Source organism: Alexandromys fortis, unplaced genomic scaffold (assembly GCF_014885135.2).
Source record: "Alexandromys fortis isolate MF-2015 unplaced genomic scaffold, M_Fortis_MF-2015_v1.1 scaffold_88, whole genome shotgun sequence".
NCBI classification, from domain to species: Eukaryota; Metazoa; Chordata; class Mammalia; order Rodentia; family Cricetidae; genus Alexandromys; species Alexandromys fortis.
The window spans coordinates 185,707-205,483 of NW_026067961.1; the positions used below are offsets into that span (position 1 = coordinate 185,707).

Genomic DNA, 19,777 nt, shown 5'->3' on the forward strand with positions numbered 1-19,777 from the left:
CCTTTGGCTTTGGGGTCAGTGTTACTAGCTGGCCAATCTAGGCTGTGCAATGCTGTCATAGTAGAGGGTGTTAGGCCTGTGAGAGGAGGGGCAGAGTGCATTGCTCACTGGGGCTTAGGGTGGGAAAGAACACCTCCCAATTCAGTGATGTCTTCCATACTTCAAGAGAATAATCTGGGGCCTGGAGGAACATGGAGGTGCCTACCTGTCTCTAACCCTGTTTATTAAGGATGAGAGTGCATGCTGGGACAGAGTCTGTGAATTCAGAGTAGGTGAGAATGGTTCAGGAATACTGGCTGCAGGGCAGCTGGTTTCAAGATATATGTAGTTGACAACCCTGGCTGCTCTCTGAGCCTCGGGCTGGGTATTTACTGAGCTGGGCCTAGTCTGGATATTTGGATACTTAAAGGTTAGCCAGGCTCAGGTCACCCTGCTGTCCTTTCTCGGGTCACACCTCCTGTGATGCGTGTAGTATATGTTTCAGAGTACACGACTATTACTTCCAGGTTTGGGATCAGGTTGGTCAGACCATGAGGCCTGTCTACCCTGCTCTGTGCTGTCGAGGGCTTGTTGCTGAGGAGGTGGGGAATAAGGCCCCTCCCTCATCCCCTGTCCATCTCACTGCAGCCTGTCCTCCAGCCCTGGATGGGAAGGCCTGTTTATCTTTATCGATCTCTGCTGAAGGGGTGGCAGGTGGCCAAGCAGCCATTACAGGCCATCCCGCCCTCTGGCGAGTCATCTTGATGGAATGTCGGTTGTGAGCGTCTGAGGGACTGGCTTTGAGAAAAAATAGGTCCTTTTGCCCCACCCCCACCCAGACTCATACTCCCAGGCTGGGGCACACCCACATCACAGACTGCTGGTGTGCTCCAGCTGGCGGGCTTTGGGACTCTGGCCTTGTGCATTAAGTCCTTTTTATTTGTTTGTTTTTGTTTTTTGAGACAGGGTTTCTCTGTGTAACCCTGGCTGTCCTGGAACTCACTCTGTAGACCAGGCTGACCTCGAACTCAGAGAGATCTGCCTGCCTCTGCATCCCAAGTGCTGAGATTGAAGATGTGTGCCACCACTGCCTGGCTTGTGCCTTAAGTCTTTTCACAGCTACTTTCCAGTGACCATATAGGGGACATCCGTGACTGTTTGGGGACTTCAGTTACTCTCTGCTTCTGAAAGAGGTTTGAGGTGTCAGTGCCTTTAGGGTCATGCCAGAGTGAGCCCTTGGGTTGTGTGGCTCATGGGACCAGGACATCTATCTGATATCTTCTTAGAGTTCAAGCACTGGCCTCACTTGGGGGTACTTGTCCCCTAGCTCCTTTCTGCAGCTGTGGCAGACAGGCCAGGACTTAGCTACCTCACCACCACCACCAAGAAATCCCTTCCCAAGGATGAGTTCTTGCCATTTTGACAGATCCAGGTCCATGGAAGGAGCTTATTGTCATAACCAACTCCTGAGGATCTTTTTAGATAGCTGGGAGCTTGGGAACTTGGGAGGGGAAGGATTATTCAGTGGGTCCTCCCAGGAGGGAGAAGGTAGGCTTTTGGTAACTTAGTTTCCTGGGAGAAGTCTTGTGAGCAGTGTGGAAGTAACTAGAGAAATGACCTACTTAAGTTAAAGGAGTCGAAGTCAGTATTCAAACTGCTGCTTCTACTCCATTTGGGGATTGGGGTTGACTTAGAAATCCAATCTGCTTCCCCAGTAGCACAGTAGTTAGAAAATAGGTTAATTTGAGCATGATGAGAAATGTGAATTATCATGTGTAAAATATTAATGGTGATTACAAAAATAGCTTTGCGACTTCTAGAGCTGTGGAATATCGGAAAAGACACGCAGCTCGAATCGAGCCAGTTCCAGAGTGAGACAGTGCAGGGTTCACCTTAGAAGTAAGTGGCCTTAGCAAAGCCTGCGGTGGAGCTTCTGGCTCTGAATCACCCCTATGGGAAGCTTTTGCTGCATTGAAGACCTTCTGCTGGGAGTTGCCCAAGTCCTGGTAGTTTTGCCTAACGGCTTCACTGTAAATTGAGTGAGTACACTATTCTGTCTCTGCTCTGCCCTTTGAAGGATTAGCAGGGGACATGATGCTGATTCTTCTCTAGGGGCCTGTTGTGGCTGGACTGGTGTCTGCTAGAGCAGGGCTAGGCTGCATTCTGGCCCTCCCAGCAGGGACTTCTGCAGCCAGTCAGCCCTAGGTCATGTGGATGATCATGGAGGGCCAGAACTCACCTCTCCCACTAGACTAGCTGTCCAGTGAGCCCCCAGTCTCCTGTGTCCACCCCACAGCTGTGCATTATGGACATACAACAGCATAGCTGCTGTGTGCGTGATAGGAATCAAAACTTGGGTCTTAGGCTTGTATGGCCAGCACTTCTCCCATTGAGCCATCTCCCTAGCCCCGCTGTCTGTCTGACAGGAACCCCATCTGAAGCCTAAGGAAAGGAGGACTCTGGACTAGGTAGTGACAGCTTGCCAGAGTCAGGCAGATCCTGGCCATAGGGGAACAGATGTTGTTGGGGCCTACAAGATACAGTAATAACCTTGAACCTGGTTGGACTAGGATCTGGGCTCATTGTGGAGTTAGGACGAAATGGGACAAGGATTCTGGGCCACGGTGTTTCGCTTTTGTGTAATGTTAATCAGAGTTCTTATTAGATGAGAGCAGGTTTGTGACAGGGCCCAGGAAAGGCTACTTGGAGCCATTGGGCTGCAGGCTTGCAGTGTGAGGGAAGTCTGGTGATACTGGCCCGCAGAGTCTGTCTAAGACCCACTGGCCTACTTTGAAAGAGAGGAGCCAAGGAGAGACCACATCTTAAGACCACATTCTCCCCTGGAATTATGGGTCCTTGCTGTTGTGACCGTGGCTGGCTTCGTATTCTCATTTGGTTTTCCTCTGTTTTACATTTGGATACTTTCTTGGGAAAAAAAAATTTCCTGTTGACCCACCTGGTCTTCTGGAAATTTTCTTCTCATTCCTTGCCTCTGTTCACTTTTAGTGTCCTCTGTTGACCACTCAGATTGTGAGAACCTTTGTGTGTGGACACTGAGTCTGTGCTGTCCCTCTGAGATTAGCGTCACCAGACTTTTTCAAATGCATTTTTTTTTTATTCTCACAGAACTTTTGGGTGAGTAAATGCTTTTAACCTCAAGATATTACTAGTTTAAATTCTCCCTTGTGGGGGAAAGGGTGGCTGAGAGGTTAAGAATACTTGCTGCTCTTACAGAGGACCCAAGTTTGGAGTGGGTCACTGTGGGCATGCTAGTGCCTTTTAGGTGCCCCAGATGTGGAGCAAGCCTTCAGCCTGTGTCCTTCATCCCTTGCGGCCTGCGATGCCCCGTTCTGTCTGTGGAGTGAATCATTATCTGGTATTTTGAATTGTGCTCTATGTTGAGGGTCTGGGGAGATCCCACCGTGTTGGAGTACTTTTGCAGCCCCCCACCCCAGACAGCATCCAGGATATGGCTGTTGGGACAGTTAATAGGATGTAGAATTTTAAGAAGGGACTATTTTGAAAGTCCAGTACCTGCCTTGTTCAGAGTGACGCATTATGAATAATTTCCATCCACCTAACCTCTAGACGAAGAAAGTCACCCAGTGGGTGGGTGGCAGATGCGCCATTTTCCGAAGAGTTCCCAGCAAGTGACAGAGTGAGGCTGTGACAGCCGTGCAGCTGCCCCAGAAACCCCACCCCACTGTAATCTTCCTTCCGTGTAGCCATTACATGCTTGGAAACTGTGTGCACATAAATGGCCGCTCTGGGCCTTCATCCTGAGGAGACTTGGAAATCTCTGAGATTGGCCTGAAAAAAATTTCTGAGTGATTTTCTTTTTTCTTATTCTCACAGAACTTCTAATTTGAAGATATTACTGGTTTGAAGTCTATGATAAATTCTGCCTTCTGGAGGAAAAGGGGGTTAAACTGGAACAAATTTTCAATTGAATCGTTACTAGGAAAGAGATGCGTTTCACTAAGATTTCTGGGTGAGCAGATGTGGTAGCCAGCCTGGGCGCTTCAGCTTACCAAGGCACTCCTAGGCCATGTTTGCCCTTCCTAAGACCTATCACTGCTGGCTCCCGGGTTAATACAGTGGTGGAACACAGAAGTACCAATGGAGAAACAGTGTGGAACCCCTGGGGTGCTGGCCAGGTACCCAAGTGGGACAGAGTGGAGAAAAAGATGTCCTAGGAGAGAGCTGAACACTGGAGGTGTGGGGGACAGTGGCATGGGTCTCTCCTGACCTCATGATGTGAGCAGTAGTAGTCTCTACTATTAGTGTTTGTTTGTCCTGTGATCGTTGTGCGTGGTTAGAGTGAGTTTGCTGCCCAGGAAGGGTAGTGAGAGGTGGCTGTTGCCCCTACACACATGCACACACACACACACGCACCCATGCGCACACACACACACACACACACACGCATGAATAGGCATAGCGTACATGGAGCCCCTGGACAGCTGTTTTAGCGTTATAGCTCTGCCCTCCAGGCTTTTGACTACGGCAGGCGGATGCTTCTGTAGAACAGGAATTTACATGGGGTCCCTGTCTCTGTGTATCTGCTCGCCTCCTGTGTATTTATTTGAGGAGTTCCTCTCTGCCTCATGATAAGGTCTGGAATGTTCCTTGAGCAGAAGTCAGGCCACCTGCTCTCAAGTTCTCTTCCTCATGAGCATTGCATTTTAGAGACTTGACAAAGAGCAACTGCCATCTGGATGTTCGCACCGAGTACCCATGTCTGTGACGTGGGCTTCGTAGATGGCAGCGACTCAGACCTAGAGCGTCCTGGGCTTAGCATTGACCTCGGTGTAGGTCTTCTGGGCAGCTGTTCCTCTGGTTGAACCCGGGCTCTTCGCCCGTGTTGAACTCTGAAGACTCAGCACAGCTTTGGGTCTTTAGTACTTTTTAAAAATTAACAGCATCATCTATCTCTCATAAAGATGCTGATTTTACTGTATGAAACCGTCTCCACTGATTTTAGAACATTCTTATCACTCCAATATGAAATCTGTACCTACCATTGGCTGACCCTCCACCCCAACTCTTTCTCCCCTGGCCACTGATCTAAGTTGTCTCTGGGTGTTCCTGTTAGAAAAATTTCCTTCACACAAAATGAGAATGTGTGTGGGTTTTTTGTTTGTTTTTCTGTAACTGACTTTCGTCACTTAGCAAGCTGTTTCCTAAGGTCATCAATATTATAGCTGTAGACGCCTCATGAGGACTGAGTGGCGTCCCACAGTACGGACACTTGCACACATTTGTACACCTGCGTGTGGTTCCTTGATGTTATATTCCCACCAGCAGCACACGTCTCCACATCATTGCTAATACTTGTATCATCCAGGTTTTAAAAATCACAGCCATGCTTGTAGAAACACATACCACCTTACTATGCTTTTTGATCAACATGTTTATGAGACAGTTGTGGAATTCTAAGTCGTTGTAAGAAACAATGCAGAGATTTCCTGAGCAGACCTGGGAATCACAGAAGCACAGGGCAAATGCTCAGGCGTGAGATTGCTAGTCATTTGACTGCTCTGGTTTGTTGGTTGGATGGTTTTTAAAATTGTTTTGGGTTTTGATGCTGGGAAACAAACACAGGCCTTACACTATTAGCTAGGTACATACTCTCCATCTGACCACATCCACAACCTTGACAGCCCTGCGAGGATCTGCCAAGCTCTATAGTGGCTTTACAAATTTGTATTTCTACCAGTAGGTTACTGGGTTTCCTGTTCACTGCATTCTGCCTGTTGTTGCCTACTGTTGGCTGTGGTTTTCATCCTGGCTGTCCAATTGGGCATGAGATAGCATCTCATTCTGCCTGACTTATTCCTTAACCAGGCAGGTAGAGCATCTTCAGTGCTTGCTGGAAAGTAGATTTATTTGGAGAAATTTTCATGCACACGTGTAGCTTCGAATCCACAGCACTTTGACCTTTATGGTCTGTGAGCAGTAGTGGTTCAGAACGTGCTTGGTCCTGGAGGTTTGCAGAGCAGACTCACGTCAAGATGTACAAAATGCATTTCAGTTCATTTGCTGCAGCACCAAGGGAGAGGGTGCAGGACAGACCATGGTAGTACTCCACCACTGATCAGTTAATTAAGGGCTGGGGGCCTGCGTGGTGGGAGAAACTTGTTCTCTGTGGATTCTGCATGGGCACGTGCTCAAGACAGCGAGGCTCTGCTCTGGACCTGGCAGTGAGCTAAAGAAGACAGTACTGACCCTTCCCTGTGTGGGTGTCTGCCATCCTTATAACACATGGGTAGGCTGTAATTTTGCAGGACAAATATTCTCCAATTTTCTAAGCTCTTGGTTGGAGGGTAGAAACGCCAGCACTGGTTCCATTGTCTCCACTCCTTCAGAACAGCTGTGGGCCCTCTGCTCAGCTGGTCCTTCTCAGTCAGGAGGGGTTAGGCTGTGGCTTCAGCCCCTTACTGCAGCCACCTGGATGGGTGAGAGTAGATACAGTTGCCTAGGGTGTGTTTGCCTTATGTCCTTTTGTTCTTTGATCCTTGTGCTGGATTAGGAAGGGAAGGCCTTGACCTTGAAGCCTGTGGGCCCTTAAGTCAGAACTAAGCAGGTGGCCCCTCAGATGAAGTGCAGACATTTGGAAATAGATGACATCAACCTTGGCTGTTACATAGACCCACCCTCTGCTCAACCATGACCCCTTTGGGGGGGGGGGTTGAATGATCCTTTCATAGAGGATGCACATCAGATATTTATATTATTATTTAAAACAGCCAATTTACAGTTATGAAATAGCAATGAAAATAATTTGGTGGCTGGGCAGTAGTGGTGCACGCCTTTAATCCCAGCACTCTGAAGGCAAAGGCAGGCGGATCTCTGAGTTTGAGGCCAGCCTGGTCTGCAAAGCGAGTTCCAGGACAGCCAGGAATACACAGAAAAACCCTCTCTCAAAAAACCAAAACTAAAAAAGAAAATAAGTATTATGGTTGGTGCACATCACAACATGAGGAACTGTATTAAGGGTCACAGCCTTTAAAAGGTCGAGAACCCCTGCTCTCTCCATGGAGTCTTCCCTCAGGAACTGCAGAGAGCTTTGGAGATGGAGCTTAGTAGTGGATCATTTGCACAAGGCCCTGGGTTCAGCCTCCAGAACCAAAGGAAGTTATAGGAAATTGGCCACTTTTAGTCTCCTTGGCATGTAGACTCCATGCTGGCTCTGCCTAAAGTCTGCAGCTGAACTACAAGTAGACCATGCCATACCTCATGCTCTGGGTGGGACATTGTGTTGTGTTGTTACCAAGTCACTCATGGAGTTGATGCCCCCTGTGTATCACCCTAGGTGGTACCTACCACCTTCCTCTCCAAGTAGCTGCTTCAGAAACATCTATCATGGGATTAAGGCATTTCCACCTTTACTATCTGCCCAGTGGCCCTCTGCTGAATTTTGCCAGACTCAAATGGCATTCTCTACTCTGAGAGCTGTTTTCTGGTGTTGCCATCTGCTAATATCCTTTGGGTCTATGGCAGGGCCAAAACTAGAGCTTCCCAAGGCTCACCCCTCTGGACCATGCAGACCCTTTGAAGTTCAGAAGAGATTCCCTCATGAAGCACCCCTGGGGCAGCACCTCTCTCCGCTTGTTGTTAGGGAGCAACTCAGGAACTGTTTGTTCTCAGACATAAGCATAGATTAGCTCTGTCTACCAAGTATCCTCCATTGAATACTTGCAGTCCGGTAGTACGATGGAGGTCCCCACCCTTGAGAGGTGGCCAGTCGTGCTGTCCCTGACTGCAGTAAGATTGCTTGATATTGTCTCTGGTTCCAGGATTGAGGTGGCACCAAACCATCCTCTTAAAGGTTTGCCTCACACTGGGGAGATCGTGGACTCCCAGATGGCTCCCGAGTGTTACTGTTTGGGCCTGGGTATGGTGTCAAACCCCAGTGGCCAGGAAGTTTGAGGTGGACCGGCAGCACCACACTGGCAAAGGGTTTTAGCCAGAGGGACCAGAACCTGACTATGCCAAGCTTAAGGTCGTAGTCACAGGTAGACCGCTAATTTAACCCCTGAGAGTCTTGATGTCCCCAGCAGAGTGTCAGTCTATCTCTGTCTGTCTGTGTGTAGGCAGCCAGGGCCTGATACCCTTAGGCAGAGACTACCTGTGACATAATGTTTAATTGGGTCTTGGCTTCTAGTCAGTCTTTCATATGTGACAACCCCTACTAGGGCAGGCAAGGTAAAACATCCTTTTGCTGTAGGCTGTTGGCATCTTCTTGTATCTGATTCTGGAGTCTGGGAGGGAACAGTCAGCGTTTGTCCACAGTGAGCCAGGGTCCTGAGAGAGGTGCAGCCTACCCACTTATCCTCCCTCCTTCCCTCCCTTTCTCCTGCAGAAGACCTGGATTCTATTCCCAGCACCCACATACGGTTCACAGCTGTTCATAACTCCAGTTGCAGAGGCTACAACAGGCACATATAATGCACATGCATTCAGGCTAAACATTCGTAGCTGGGTAGTGGTGGCACATGCCTTTAAACTCAGTACTTGGGAGACAGAAGCAGGTAAATCTTTTTGAGTTCAAGACCAGTGAGTTTCAGGACAGCCAGGGCTATACAAAGAAACCTTGTCTTAAAAAAAAAATTAAACATAAAGTAAAATCCCCCCCTCTCAAAAGTAGTTTTTCATTTATTTCTATGTTTGCTTGCATGCATGTGTGTATACCACATGCATGACTGGTACCCATGAAGGCCAGAAGAGGGTCTGAAACTGGAGTTGTAGATGGTTGTGAGTCACTGTGTGAGTGCTGGGGACCAAATACAGTCCCTCTAGAAGAACAGCCGGTACTATTAACCCCTGAGCCATCTCTCTAGTCCCAAGGGAGATTCATTATTTCTGAGAGCTTTGAATGTATGGACGTCCCTTAACGTCCCTACAGCAGAGCTAGCTCCCACCTGGGAAGACTGTTCCATCACAAGGAGAATCCCAAGTCCCTTCCTATCCTTGTTTAGTCCTCAAGCCTAGGACACTTTACTCATGGGACCCTCAGGTATGAGGTGTTCCAAGACATCACAGGCTTCTTCTAGGTGTCTGACTGTGACCCTCTGGATGGTACAGAGAGCACTGCCTTGCCTGCTGCGTAGCTGTTGGCAGCTGTTGGGTTTGGGTGTTCCCTCATAATCCATCCTGTTGTGTTTGTGTGTTTAAAAGCCTGAGTGACAAGAGACCCTGGCACTAGATAGGCTGAGAACCTGGCTGGAATCAGGCCAGCCTCATTTCCTGACATTTGTTCCTTCTGTCGGCCTTTTCTGCCTCTGTCCCTTGGAAGCGTGCCTGGGCTGTGCCCTGAGGTGTGGGTACTATCTACAAAGCCAGGAACATACAGCAGGGCCCCTGTGTGCTCCCATGGTACTTGGTGGTTACTTAAAGATGGTTGACGTCTGGCATAGTGACCAGAGCACTGTAAGAGTTAGACGGCACGTTGCTCTCACACCCAGCTATGACCCTGAGCTCACCTAGTGCTGCCAGCAGCATTCGGGATGGTATTCTCACCCACACAACAAAGACAGAAGCTGGATGTGGCTGGAAGAATGGCTGGGCAGGCAGGCCTTGGGGGTAGATTCTGAGGCAGATTCTTTTTTTGTTTTGTTTTTTTTGGGGGGGGGTCTCTCTGTTATAGCTCTGGCTGTCCAGGAACTTGCTATATATATAGACCAGGCTGGACTTAGACTTCCAGATATTTGTCTGCCTCTGCCTTCCTAGTGCAGGGATTAAAGATGTGTGTGCATGCACTGTGCCCCCCAGCTCTGTTGTGCACCGTGCCCCCTGGCTCTGTTGTGCACCGTGCCCCCTGGCTCTGAGGCTGACTCTTGACTAGTGAAGTTCCTTAAACATGGGGGCAGTTCCTGGGATGAAGAATGGCAATGAGCTTGTTCTTTCGGGACTGGGAATGGGTGGGGACTGCTAGGATTCTGCAGCCTGTGGGGTGAGCAGGTGCTATGTGGGGGCTTCCCTGGGCCCCTAGTGGGTCTCAATTTCTGCTGTGGGTAGTTAGTCACCATGATCTTAGCAGTGTGTGCAGGCCTCTTTTAGAATCCCAAGCTCACTCTCCACTGTCTCCAAAGCACTAGCCAAAGGCCCTCTGCCTTTGGCAAGTTGCCATGCCTTGTGAGGGTTTCTCCAGCTACCTACTGTCTTTGTTTACTGGGCATAGGCATCCACAGGAAACACTGCCTGTCTGGTTTAGAGTCCCCAATCTGTGCTGTGTGGCTCCTGCTGGCCACAAATCCCTGAGGCTCTGCCTGGCTGTTCTCTGTACTGTCTGAGGCTAAAGGCAAGTGCTAGAGACAGCGGTCACATTGGCCATAGCTCATCTCTGGAATGCCAAGATCTACTGTATCCCATGGGCCCGTATTGTCCTGCCCCTGTTTCTGTCCTTGGTCAGCATGAGTGTCTCAAGTATTCCGAGGTAGATGTTTGGAGGTGGGAGTGAGGAATCCCACAGACTCCAGTGTGGAGTATGGAGGGCTGGGCCTGGGTGGGCACATGCAGCTGACTCTTCCTTGCTTTGGGCTCTATGGTATCTGCAGCCCTGACAGGCCCTGGCCTTCCCAGCACAGGTGCAGAGGCTCACACTCAGTGACACCTGTTCTCAGTGTGTCTTTGCCCTTGGGATGTGGGGGAAACAAACCTCCACTGTCTGAAGCCCCAGAGAGGAAGTGGCCGCAGGGCACTGCTGTGGCCAGCCCAGCTAGCTCCTCCCTGATACAGTCTGATAATGGCCTTATGCTATTGAACCTTTGGAGGCAGGGTTGCCTCTTGTAGACCTGTCCTGTCCTTAGCACGTGGACCCAGAGCCCACCTTGTAGCACGATTAATAAAAACCCCGAGACAGATATTGGGGTTCAGCCTCAAAGTCAGAAAAGCAAAACAGCAAGCCACTGACTCTTACCTCTACCTTTGCCAGGGTTTGCTGTCTTCCTATAATTTGTTAATTTCATCATTGGTGAATGATACTGCAATCTCTGCTGGGTATTCCTGCTAATTGTTGAAGCCACCTCCTGGCTTGTAGGTACTGTGGGCTGTTTTTGAGGCCCCTAGAAAGGTAACTGACTGGTTCCAACTGGCCCTCCAGAGGGAAGCACTATGGTCTGTCCCAGGCCATGTCTCAGAGGCGTCTGCAGGGTCCTCTGGCCCTTCAGCTTTACCCTCACTTTTGCAGCTTGGTGTAAAGGGGAAATTCCTGTCGTCGTCTAGTTTTAAGACTTCGTTGTTCTGTAAGAGTTCTTTGGACTTTTTATGAAATATCTCAGAACTGTTCAAGGTACCTGCAGACTCCTCTGTTAGCTCCAGGGGCTTCCCCATCTCGTGTGAAACAACTGGGCTGCTTAGGAGACTTTGACCTTAATACACCAGTCTGGCACCCTCTCCCCCGCCTTCTGCACCGGAAGCAGCCTTGCCCAGTGGTCCTGTTCTCCAGCCTTTTCTGCTGGGCCACAGTCTGGCTTATGAGGCTGCCTGGGAGGTGTCTCATATTCCCCACCCCCTAGGTCTCTGGAGTTTTTAAGTCGGCACCAGACTAGACTTGTGGCTTTCTCTGTGAGAGAATAGAGCTCACTTTCTGCACCTGCTCCAGCCAGTGTCTGCTTAGACAGGAAGCCCCACCCTGGTGTGCAACACCACCACCCCTTCTGCCTTCGCTGTGGGAGGGATCCTTGCAATTCCGGAAGTGGGTTCTTCTGCCCCAGCCAGCATCCTGGGTATCTACTTCTGCAGGGGGCACACATGGCCTCTGCTGAATGACACCATGACCTTGTGACTCATCTCCTCTGGAAAGCTGCAGCACAACTGAGCCGGTTTGGTGTCGTTTTTTCTTGGCTGTTTGTCTGTCTTTGAAGAACATGCACCCAGCTGTACCCTAGGACCAGCACCGCCTCATCCCTTACACCAGCACCGCCTCATCCCTTACACCAGCACAATCCCTCCAGAGAGTGGCTCCCTATCCCAGGCCCCTGAACACAGGGGTCCTTCCAAATACCTCATTATTCTTGGAAGGGCAGCAGGCCTTCCAGGCACCTAGGATAGGGACCCAGCCCAAGCACTACATGTTACCTGGGCCTTGGTGAAGGCTTCCATGAGGACTGATCCACCCCTCCTATCTAAATTTCATGGTGGGAAACCTATCACAGAAGCACCTTGACTGCCTGCTTCTGTGCCCCTTCCAGGCAGCAAGGTTTCAGCCTTACTTCTGCTGGGCCAGTTGAATGGTGGGGTGTTTCCCCCAAGGATTCTGGAGAAGAACCCTGTTCTTTGATATACTTGAGGCCCCCTGGCTAGAGGTCACAGACCTCACTTTGGCTTTACCTCTCTCCCTCCCCCAAGCCCAGGTAACTTCTAGGCAGCATGCCTGGTACCATGGTGTAAGCCCTGGTATATTTGCTGGTTCTACTGCCCTAAGGTCCCTATCATCTTCTTAGGCCCTAATTGGGGGACAGTAGCTTAAGTTCTGTAGGCGACTCTGCTCTGGGAGAGGCCCATGCTGTGATTGTCTTGCACAGAATGTCCCCCAGCTGGGGGTGTAACATTTGGGTGGAAGGTCACACACTTTCCCACACAGATTGGCTCAGGTGTGTTCCACTTAGTGCTGGATGTCAGAGCGGACCACAACTGGTTCCTGAGATAAGCCAGGGCGCTGAGTAACTTCTGCAGGCGTCTGACCGCAAAGGCAGTGTGGAGGCACCTGTGATGTGTGCCGTGGTCTTTCCTCTGGGGAGGAGTATCTCTAATGCTCCCTAATGAAACACTGACCAAGGCCACCCAGAGGGCAGCCTTCCCAGGCTGCTTCTGAACTTGAGCATAGCTGCTTATCGGCTCACATTTGAGCCTGTGGTCACTGCTGGGTCATTTAACCCATTCCTGGCATGGGCCATGGAGTGGAACTGATCCCTTCCAGCCTTTCCAGCAACATATATTTTATCTGTGTTCTAAGGAATTAGTGTAGTCTGAAGGCAAAGAGCCTAAGGGTCAGAGCACCGTGGAGGCCAGACTGGATCTTGGCAACCCACACAGCCGGCTGCAGCTGTGTGTGAGGTCACCTCAGAGCAGCCCACAGCAGCACAGTGTCCCCTCTATTCTCTTGGGACGCCCTTGCCCCTTCACAGAGGCGGCAGGCTTACCTTTCTGCTCAGGGCCAAGGGCGCACTGTGCTCATGGCTCCATACATTTTGGGTCCGTGGGGAACTTGCTACCATGGAGTTGGTAGGAGGACTAGACCCTGCCTGAGCCCAGGGATCCCAACAGGGCCTTTTGTGTTGATCACAGGTTTCAGAGCCCCCAGCTTCCATAAGACCCAAAGCAGACGACACTTCCTCACAGTCCCCTGCGTCTTCTGAGAAGGACAAGCAGTCCACTTGGCTGCGGACCTTGGCTGGTTCCTCCAATAAGGTGCTATGTGGGAACCTGTCTGGGGTCTTTGGGGAGGGTGCCAGGCCCTTCTTGGAGCCAACTTTGGCTCATCTTGGTCTCAGGACTCCAGTGGCCTGTTTTCCTGTAGTCACTTATATAGGGGACTCTCTTGACAGAGCCTTGGCTGTGCCCACCCTCGCCAGCGCCTTTCTGCTTTCCGGCCCTGGTCCCCTGCAGTGTCAGCGAGTGAGAAAGAGACCTCCCCACACCTCCCAGCCCTGATTCGAGACAGGTGAGTGAGGGGTGCACAGGAGGGCCAGACTGTGGTTAGCAGACTGCAGTGGTGTTGGTGTCTTTAGTCAAGTCTTGGGGGAAGTTCTGAGCTCACAGACCTGTCTGTTAAAAAAAGTTAGGTTTCCAGCAGGGCATGGTGATCCACACCTTCGGTCCCAGCACTCAGGAGGCAGAGGCAAGTGAATCTCTGGGTTTGAGGTCAGCCTGATATAGACAGCAAATTCTAAGCCAGCTAGGGTTTTATAGAGATAGATAAATCAGTAAATAATAGCTTCCCATGGGCATGAAGGTCCAGTTGTGTGCCGGCCTACCCCAGCCTTTGGGGGAGATTTGTGTTCTCATTGGAACCTTGACCTTATGATTTAGATTGGCTGAGTGAGCAGGGCTCATCCCACAGCTCATAGGGACCTGTGAGGCAGACGTACCCCGGCTAAGCATCTATGCCTCTTACAGCTTTTACTCCTACAAGAGCTTTGAGACAGCTGTGGCCCCCAATGTGGCCCTAGCACCACCAACCCAGCAAAAGGTTGTGAACAGTCCGCCATGCACCACCGTGGCCTCCCGGGCACCAGAACCCCTTACCACTTGTATCCAGCCCCGGAAGCGGAAGCTGACCATGGAAACACCAGGAGCCCCAGATGTGCTGACATCTGTGGCTGCCCCAGAGGAAGACAAGGATTCTGAGGCTGAGGTGGAAGTTGAAAGCAGAGAGGAATGTAAGTATGGATTGGAACCTGCTCCTTTGGGCATTAGTACAGGGGATGGGGGAGGGTGGGACACATGGTATGACTGGGGTGCCTAATGCTGTGTCTTTTCTGTCTGTCCTCAGTCACCTCCTCCTTGTCCTCGCTGTCCTCTCCGTCCTTTACCTCGTCCAGCTCTGCCAAGGACCTCAGCTCCCCGGGCATGCTTGCTCCACCTGTGGTTGCCCCTGATGCTGCCACCCATGCCGACGCCCCAAGTGGGCTGGAGGCAGAGTTGGAGCATCTGCGGCAAGCCCTGGAGGGCGGCCTGGATACCAAGGAAGCCAAAGAGAAGTTCCTCCATGAGGTGGTCAAGATGCGGGTGAAGCAAGAGGAGAAGCTGACAGCAGCCCTGCAGGCTAAGCGCAGCCTGCACCAGGTGAGGAGGGCGGCAGGCAGGGCAGTAAGATAAGGTGATGGCACTTTGATGTGCAGAGTTCTGTGCTTCCAGGAAGGCTCCCATAGTGGTCTCAGCTGCAGCTTTCCCTGTGTGGGGGTCTCACTGAAAGAATCGGCATGTTAGTTGGTAAAGGCTGGTGTTGATGGTTGAGGGACGAGTGGCGCACTAGTGACGCCTCTCTCTCTGCCAGGAGTTGGTGTATTCTCCAGCAGGACGTGGGCTTTGCATATAGAGTGCAGGGATGTCTCCAAAAGGGACTTAGCCACAGGCCTCTGGAAGTACACGCCGGGAAGGTGCACGTGCGCTTGCACAATTCCACACTGCTGGCGGGGCCCCGCTCCTCCAGCTGCAGCCGTTCCTCTTCTCCTTCTTTCCATGCTGTTGGTCTTCCCGGCACGAGTAAGGAAGGCCCAGTTCTCAGGCAGCTTGGGGAGTAAAGAACTCAGCCGTTGGTCTTCGCCAGGGCTCAGCATAAGGTTTTGCTGCAGGCTCAACCTCTGCTGAATTCACACCCCAGCCTGAGTCTGGCAGCTCTGGGGGCAGCCTCACATGCGTGGGCTTTAGCACAACACAACCCTGTCAATCCTCAGGGCTGCAAGATTTCAGATGTTGTGCTCAGAGTGAGTCTTAGTCATTGCCTCCTCCTCTCTGCCCCTCTGGGTGGAGGTGTGATTTCCCACATGATTATTCATGGGGGACGGAAGGACGGGCTTGGGAAGTACCAGAAGTAAGTGGCTCCATCTGGCTGGGGGCAACTTGAGGCCTCGGGTGCACAGTGTCTGAGACTGTCTCCCTGGTGGTTTCCTCCCCTACCCGTGAGGCATGGCATGTACATTTGGGAGGAGGAGGTGTGAGAAGGTTCTGTGGCAACCTTGATATAAGCAACCAACAGCTCAGCTCGTAACAAACTCTCTGCTGGGCTCTGGGGGAAGGACGCTAGCAGTCAGGTTAGGAGACTGTGGGTGCAGGGTGGGTACAGAGGTGCTGGCTGGCAATTCTTAAACCTGTCTGCTGCATGTCCTCCCAGGAACTAGAATTCTTGCGTGTGGCCAAGAAGGAGAAACTGCGGGAAGCCACAGAGGCCAAGCGCAGTTTGAGGAAAGAGATCGAGCGGCTCAGAGCTGAAAACGAGAAGAAGATGAAAGAGGCCAATGAGTCTCGGGTGCGCCTGAAGCGAGAGCTGGAGCAGGCACGGCAGGTCCGGGTGTGTGACAAGGGCTGTGAGGCCGGCCGCCTGCGTGCCAAGTACTCAGCCCAGGTACTAGGGTGGGTTGGCTGGTAGACTGGCTTTTTGCACAGCGGACAGCTGCTGTCACAGGTCCATCTCAGGCTGATCTGTGAGGTGATAAGGAGCTGTGCCTGGAGGTCCCAAGGTACATCCACAGCCACAGGTGGAAGTCCAGGTGTTCCAGCTCCCTACCGGGACCACTGTGGCCCCAGAACATAGGCTTCCCTTCCTGCTGCTGGCTTGGGCAGCAAGCTCTAAGCTAGGATGAGGAGATAGACCTTGGTAACTGCCCAGAGCTTAAGGCTCCATCCCAGGGAGGCAGGGAAAGTCTTCTACATCTGTAGTACTGTTTGGTTCCATCTTGGGTACTTGAGAAGTACAGGATGGAAGTGAAGTCAGCCTTTGCTCTGGGTGGACATCTGGGCCCTCCTGGGAGCCATTCAGGTAGAATGGGGACAGACATGGCACTACAGCCAACTAGGAACTCTAAAGGGAGGTGGGGGCTTGGGTGGGAGTGCTGGTGTCGGGCATTACTGACCACGCAGCGTCCCTTTCAGATTGAGGACTTGCAAGCCAAGCTGCAGCATGCAGAGGCGGACCGAGAGCAGCTTCGAGCTGACCTGCTGAGGGAACGTGAGGCCCGTGAGCACCTGGAGAAGGTGGTGAAGGAGCTTCAGGAGCAGCTGTGGCCTCGGCCACGGCCTGAGAATGTGGGTAGCGAAGGCAATGCCGAGCTGGATCCCTAGCCTGGGCAGCGCCTGCCACTGCCGCATGGACCTCCATCTGTGCTCTGCAGGCCCAGCCCCTGCCTCTGCAGCCACACAGCACAACGTCTCTACTGTGCCTATTACCAAGCGAGTGTTTGTAACCACATACTTTTGGAATCCACTGCAAAATTTTCTACTGGCCAAGTTCAAGTGAGCAAGCCATGTCCCCCAGCTGCAGCCAGAGTTGAGACTGGCTCTGTGGATTGCAGCTGGTCCTCTGCTTGCTGGAACATGCTAACATTTACACTTTGTTATAAGCTATTTAAACCAGTAAGGAGACTTGATACTCAGAAAATCAACATGTTTTTTAATGACTAACTGTAAAAGGCCCCTACACGTGACGCCATCTGGACACCCACTCTGGTGGGGGTGGCACCCACCCACCACCGTCCTGGGAAGCCATCACCGCTCATCTGTGCCCGCGGCTGCAAGAGGACAGCAAGGGTTTTCTTCAGAGTCTATTTTTTCAGCAACAAGGACCCCAGTCTTCCTGCTGCTGCCAGGAAGAGCAGGGAGAGCGCCGCGTGCGAGATGAGCCCCAACACTGCCCGCCTTACCGCCGCTGCCCCGCCCACCAACATCACCACTAACCCTGCCCTGCAGGCACTGGGGGCCTGAGCCACAGTCTCTTGAGGCCTCTGGATGCCCCCGCCCACCTACACCGTGAGGGGCTAACCTGCGTTAGGCAGTGGCCATGGTCCAGTGTCATGTTGTGTTGTTCCCCATACACACCACCGCCCACCCACAACCCACACGCTGCTTGACCACAGCAACCCCTCTTCAATGCGGCAGACATCACTCCTCATCTTGGGACTGAGGCTGCAGCATTGGAACAAAAACAGCATTATATCACTTCCCCCCCCCCTTTTGTTGTTCATTTAAACATGTATCTAGAACTGCACTTTGTCAGACCCTCCCTTCTCTTTTTACTCCCAGTTAACTGAGGTTTTTACCGATTTCTAGAGCAGTTCAAACCCTAAGTGCTCGAGTGCTTAGAAATCCCCTCTGGTGCTTGGTTGAACAAGGGAATCACAAGAAATGAAAATGCAGAGACTGAACTTGGGGGTCGTTCTGTGCCTTCCAGCATCTTGTACAGCAAACCCTGACTTGTCTTTTTACCCCCAAAATATCGTCTTCAGTAGCGATTGAATCTGCCACTGTCAAAATACGTTACTTGCATTTATTCCAAATAATCTCGTTTACTCTTAACTGTTTATGCAAATTGTATAAGGTTTCTTATGCCCAAGCTTGAAAAATGATTCCCCAGTAGACAAGAGGCCACCACCCATCCTCCAATTGTGTTTATTTCCATGAGAAGATCACACAGAAGCCCTCCGCTCCAGTCCTGACAGGGCAGCCATGACCTGAGGGAAGGTGGAGGTGGCTTGCGCAGGTACAAATGACCTCAAGGACTGTTGCCTGCATCTGGAGACTGCTAAGCCCTGACCTTCGGTGCCGAGGTCGTCTGCAGGGTTTTGCCCTTGGTTTACTGAGGGGGTCTGGGCTGCTGCCGGGTCCCCCCCTTCTGAAGTGCAATGCAAAAGGGACATCATGTATACACAGCATTTATTTGGATTTTTTCTTTGGCTTTTTTTTCCTCTCAGTTATGAAACTTGTATGCATGGATTTCACATCTCCATAGCTAGACCCATCCATGGGCATTATGACCTTGTCTCCTAAAGGGTCAGTTTTGTTACGCAACACGAAGAATGCTGTTTTCAGCCTTGTTTTTCTAGAGTTGTGCTTTTCAGTCATTTCTTCAAGGAAAACTAAATGATTTAGTTGGAGCAAAGCTTTAAGTGTGTTGGTGTGCTTCTGTGTGGCTGTCCCTGTTGTAGGAGATCACAGTGATTTGGGCCCCTTTGAGCCTTTGGCTCCAGGAGCACTTGCATTTCCCAGCAGAGCTCTCCTTGCCACAGCTCTGTCACCATCGGGTTCCTGGCCTCCCTGGTCCAGCACTGGCCCCGTTATGGGAAGGAAGTGCGCTGTCTGCAGCAGAGACTCTCCTCACGTGCCAGAGTGACTCCGGTTTGGGAAGGGCTTGTCATCTCAAGAGCTGTTCCTCCTGGGTCCCTCCTCCCCCTGCTTCCGGTGAGGCTCTTAGAGGCTGATGTGGGCCCTGTGAGACCTAGAGACTGGGTCATCCGGCTGCTTCTGTCCTGGGTGAAGCTGGTGAAGCACTGGGTAGTTTTTGCTGCTGCCATGGAAGGCAGCCCTGCTCTCTGCAGGACCTGCTGTGGACTGAGGGCGACCAGGCACTGCACGCCTGGCTCCCTACTAGGAAGGCTGCAAATTTCTTTTCAGAGAAAGGGAGGAGAGGTTTCCATCATGTTGGCTGTCGACTCTCCCTGTGTGTTAAACCCTTTATCAGTTTACTCATCATTTCCATCCTGAAAGATTTTTAACGAAGGGAAAAACCAACAGCAATAACTCAGTGGTGAGCAGCTAACTCCTACCCACGACACCCTGCTTTTCATACAGAACTAGCCAATGTTAAACAACTCCCGTGTAAATACTTTCCCATTTCACACCACTGTATTATACGTGTAAACTTTTCTTACCTGCTGGTTGTCTTGCTTTCTGGGTTGTTTTTAACTGAGGACAAAGTGCTCATCTGCCAGAGGGGACAGAAGCGTCTTGTGGCATTTCCCATGTGGTGTCCTCCGTGGCACCCATTAACCCCAATTGCTATGCAGAGTATCCTCTGTGGTCCCTCCCCACATGCTCACCCTGGGGCTGGGGAGGGGGGCTCTTGCGTTAAAGTCAGGATTCTCAAATGACATTTTCATCAATTAAAGAAAAATAAACCCACCTCTCCCTTCCTAACTGCCCAAGCCCTTGCACCCTCCAGTCCTGCGCTGCTGCTAATGACAATATGATGGCTTACTCTGCTACTCGAGAACTATTTTTATGTAATTAATGTATGCTTTCTTGTTTATAAATGCCTGATTTTCAAAAGGAAAAAAGAAAAAGCTTGGCATATTTATCTATT

General features: G+C 51.2%; 1 protein-coding gene across 2 annotated transcripts in view; it reads left to right on the forward strand.

Moving 5' to 3' along the window:
• Positions 1–19,777, forward strand: part of Ski (SKI proto-oncogene) — a 67,635-nt gene extending 47,858 nt beyond the window's left edge. Inside the window, exons 2-7 of one of the 2 annotated variants that reach the window (XM_050153186.1) lie at positions 13,270–13,392; positions 13,530–13,645; positions 14,101–14,363; positions 14,477–14,769; positions 15,818–16,048; positions 16,576–19,777. In XM_050153186.1, the coding sequence (XP_050009143.1) occupies positions 13,270–13,392; positions 13,530–13,645; positions 14,101–14,363; positions 14,477–14,769; positions 15,818–16,048; positions 16,576–16,764 (1,215 nt within the window). In that variant the 3' untranslated portion in view covers positions 16,765–19,777. The remainder of the gene's footprint in view (positions 1–13,269; positions 13,393–13,529; positions 13,646–14,100; positions 14,364–14,476; positions 14,770–15,817; positions 16,049–16,575) is intronic. The other variant, XM_050153187.1, reaches the window with a different exon arrangement.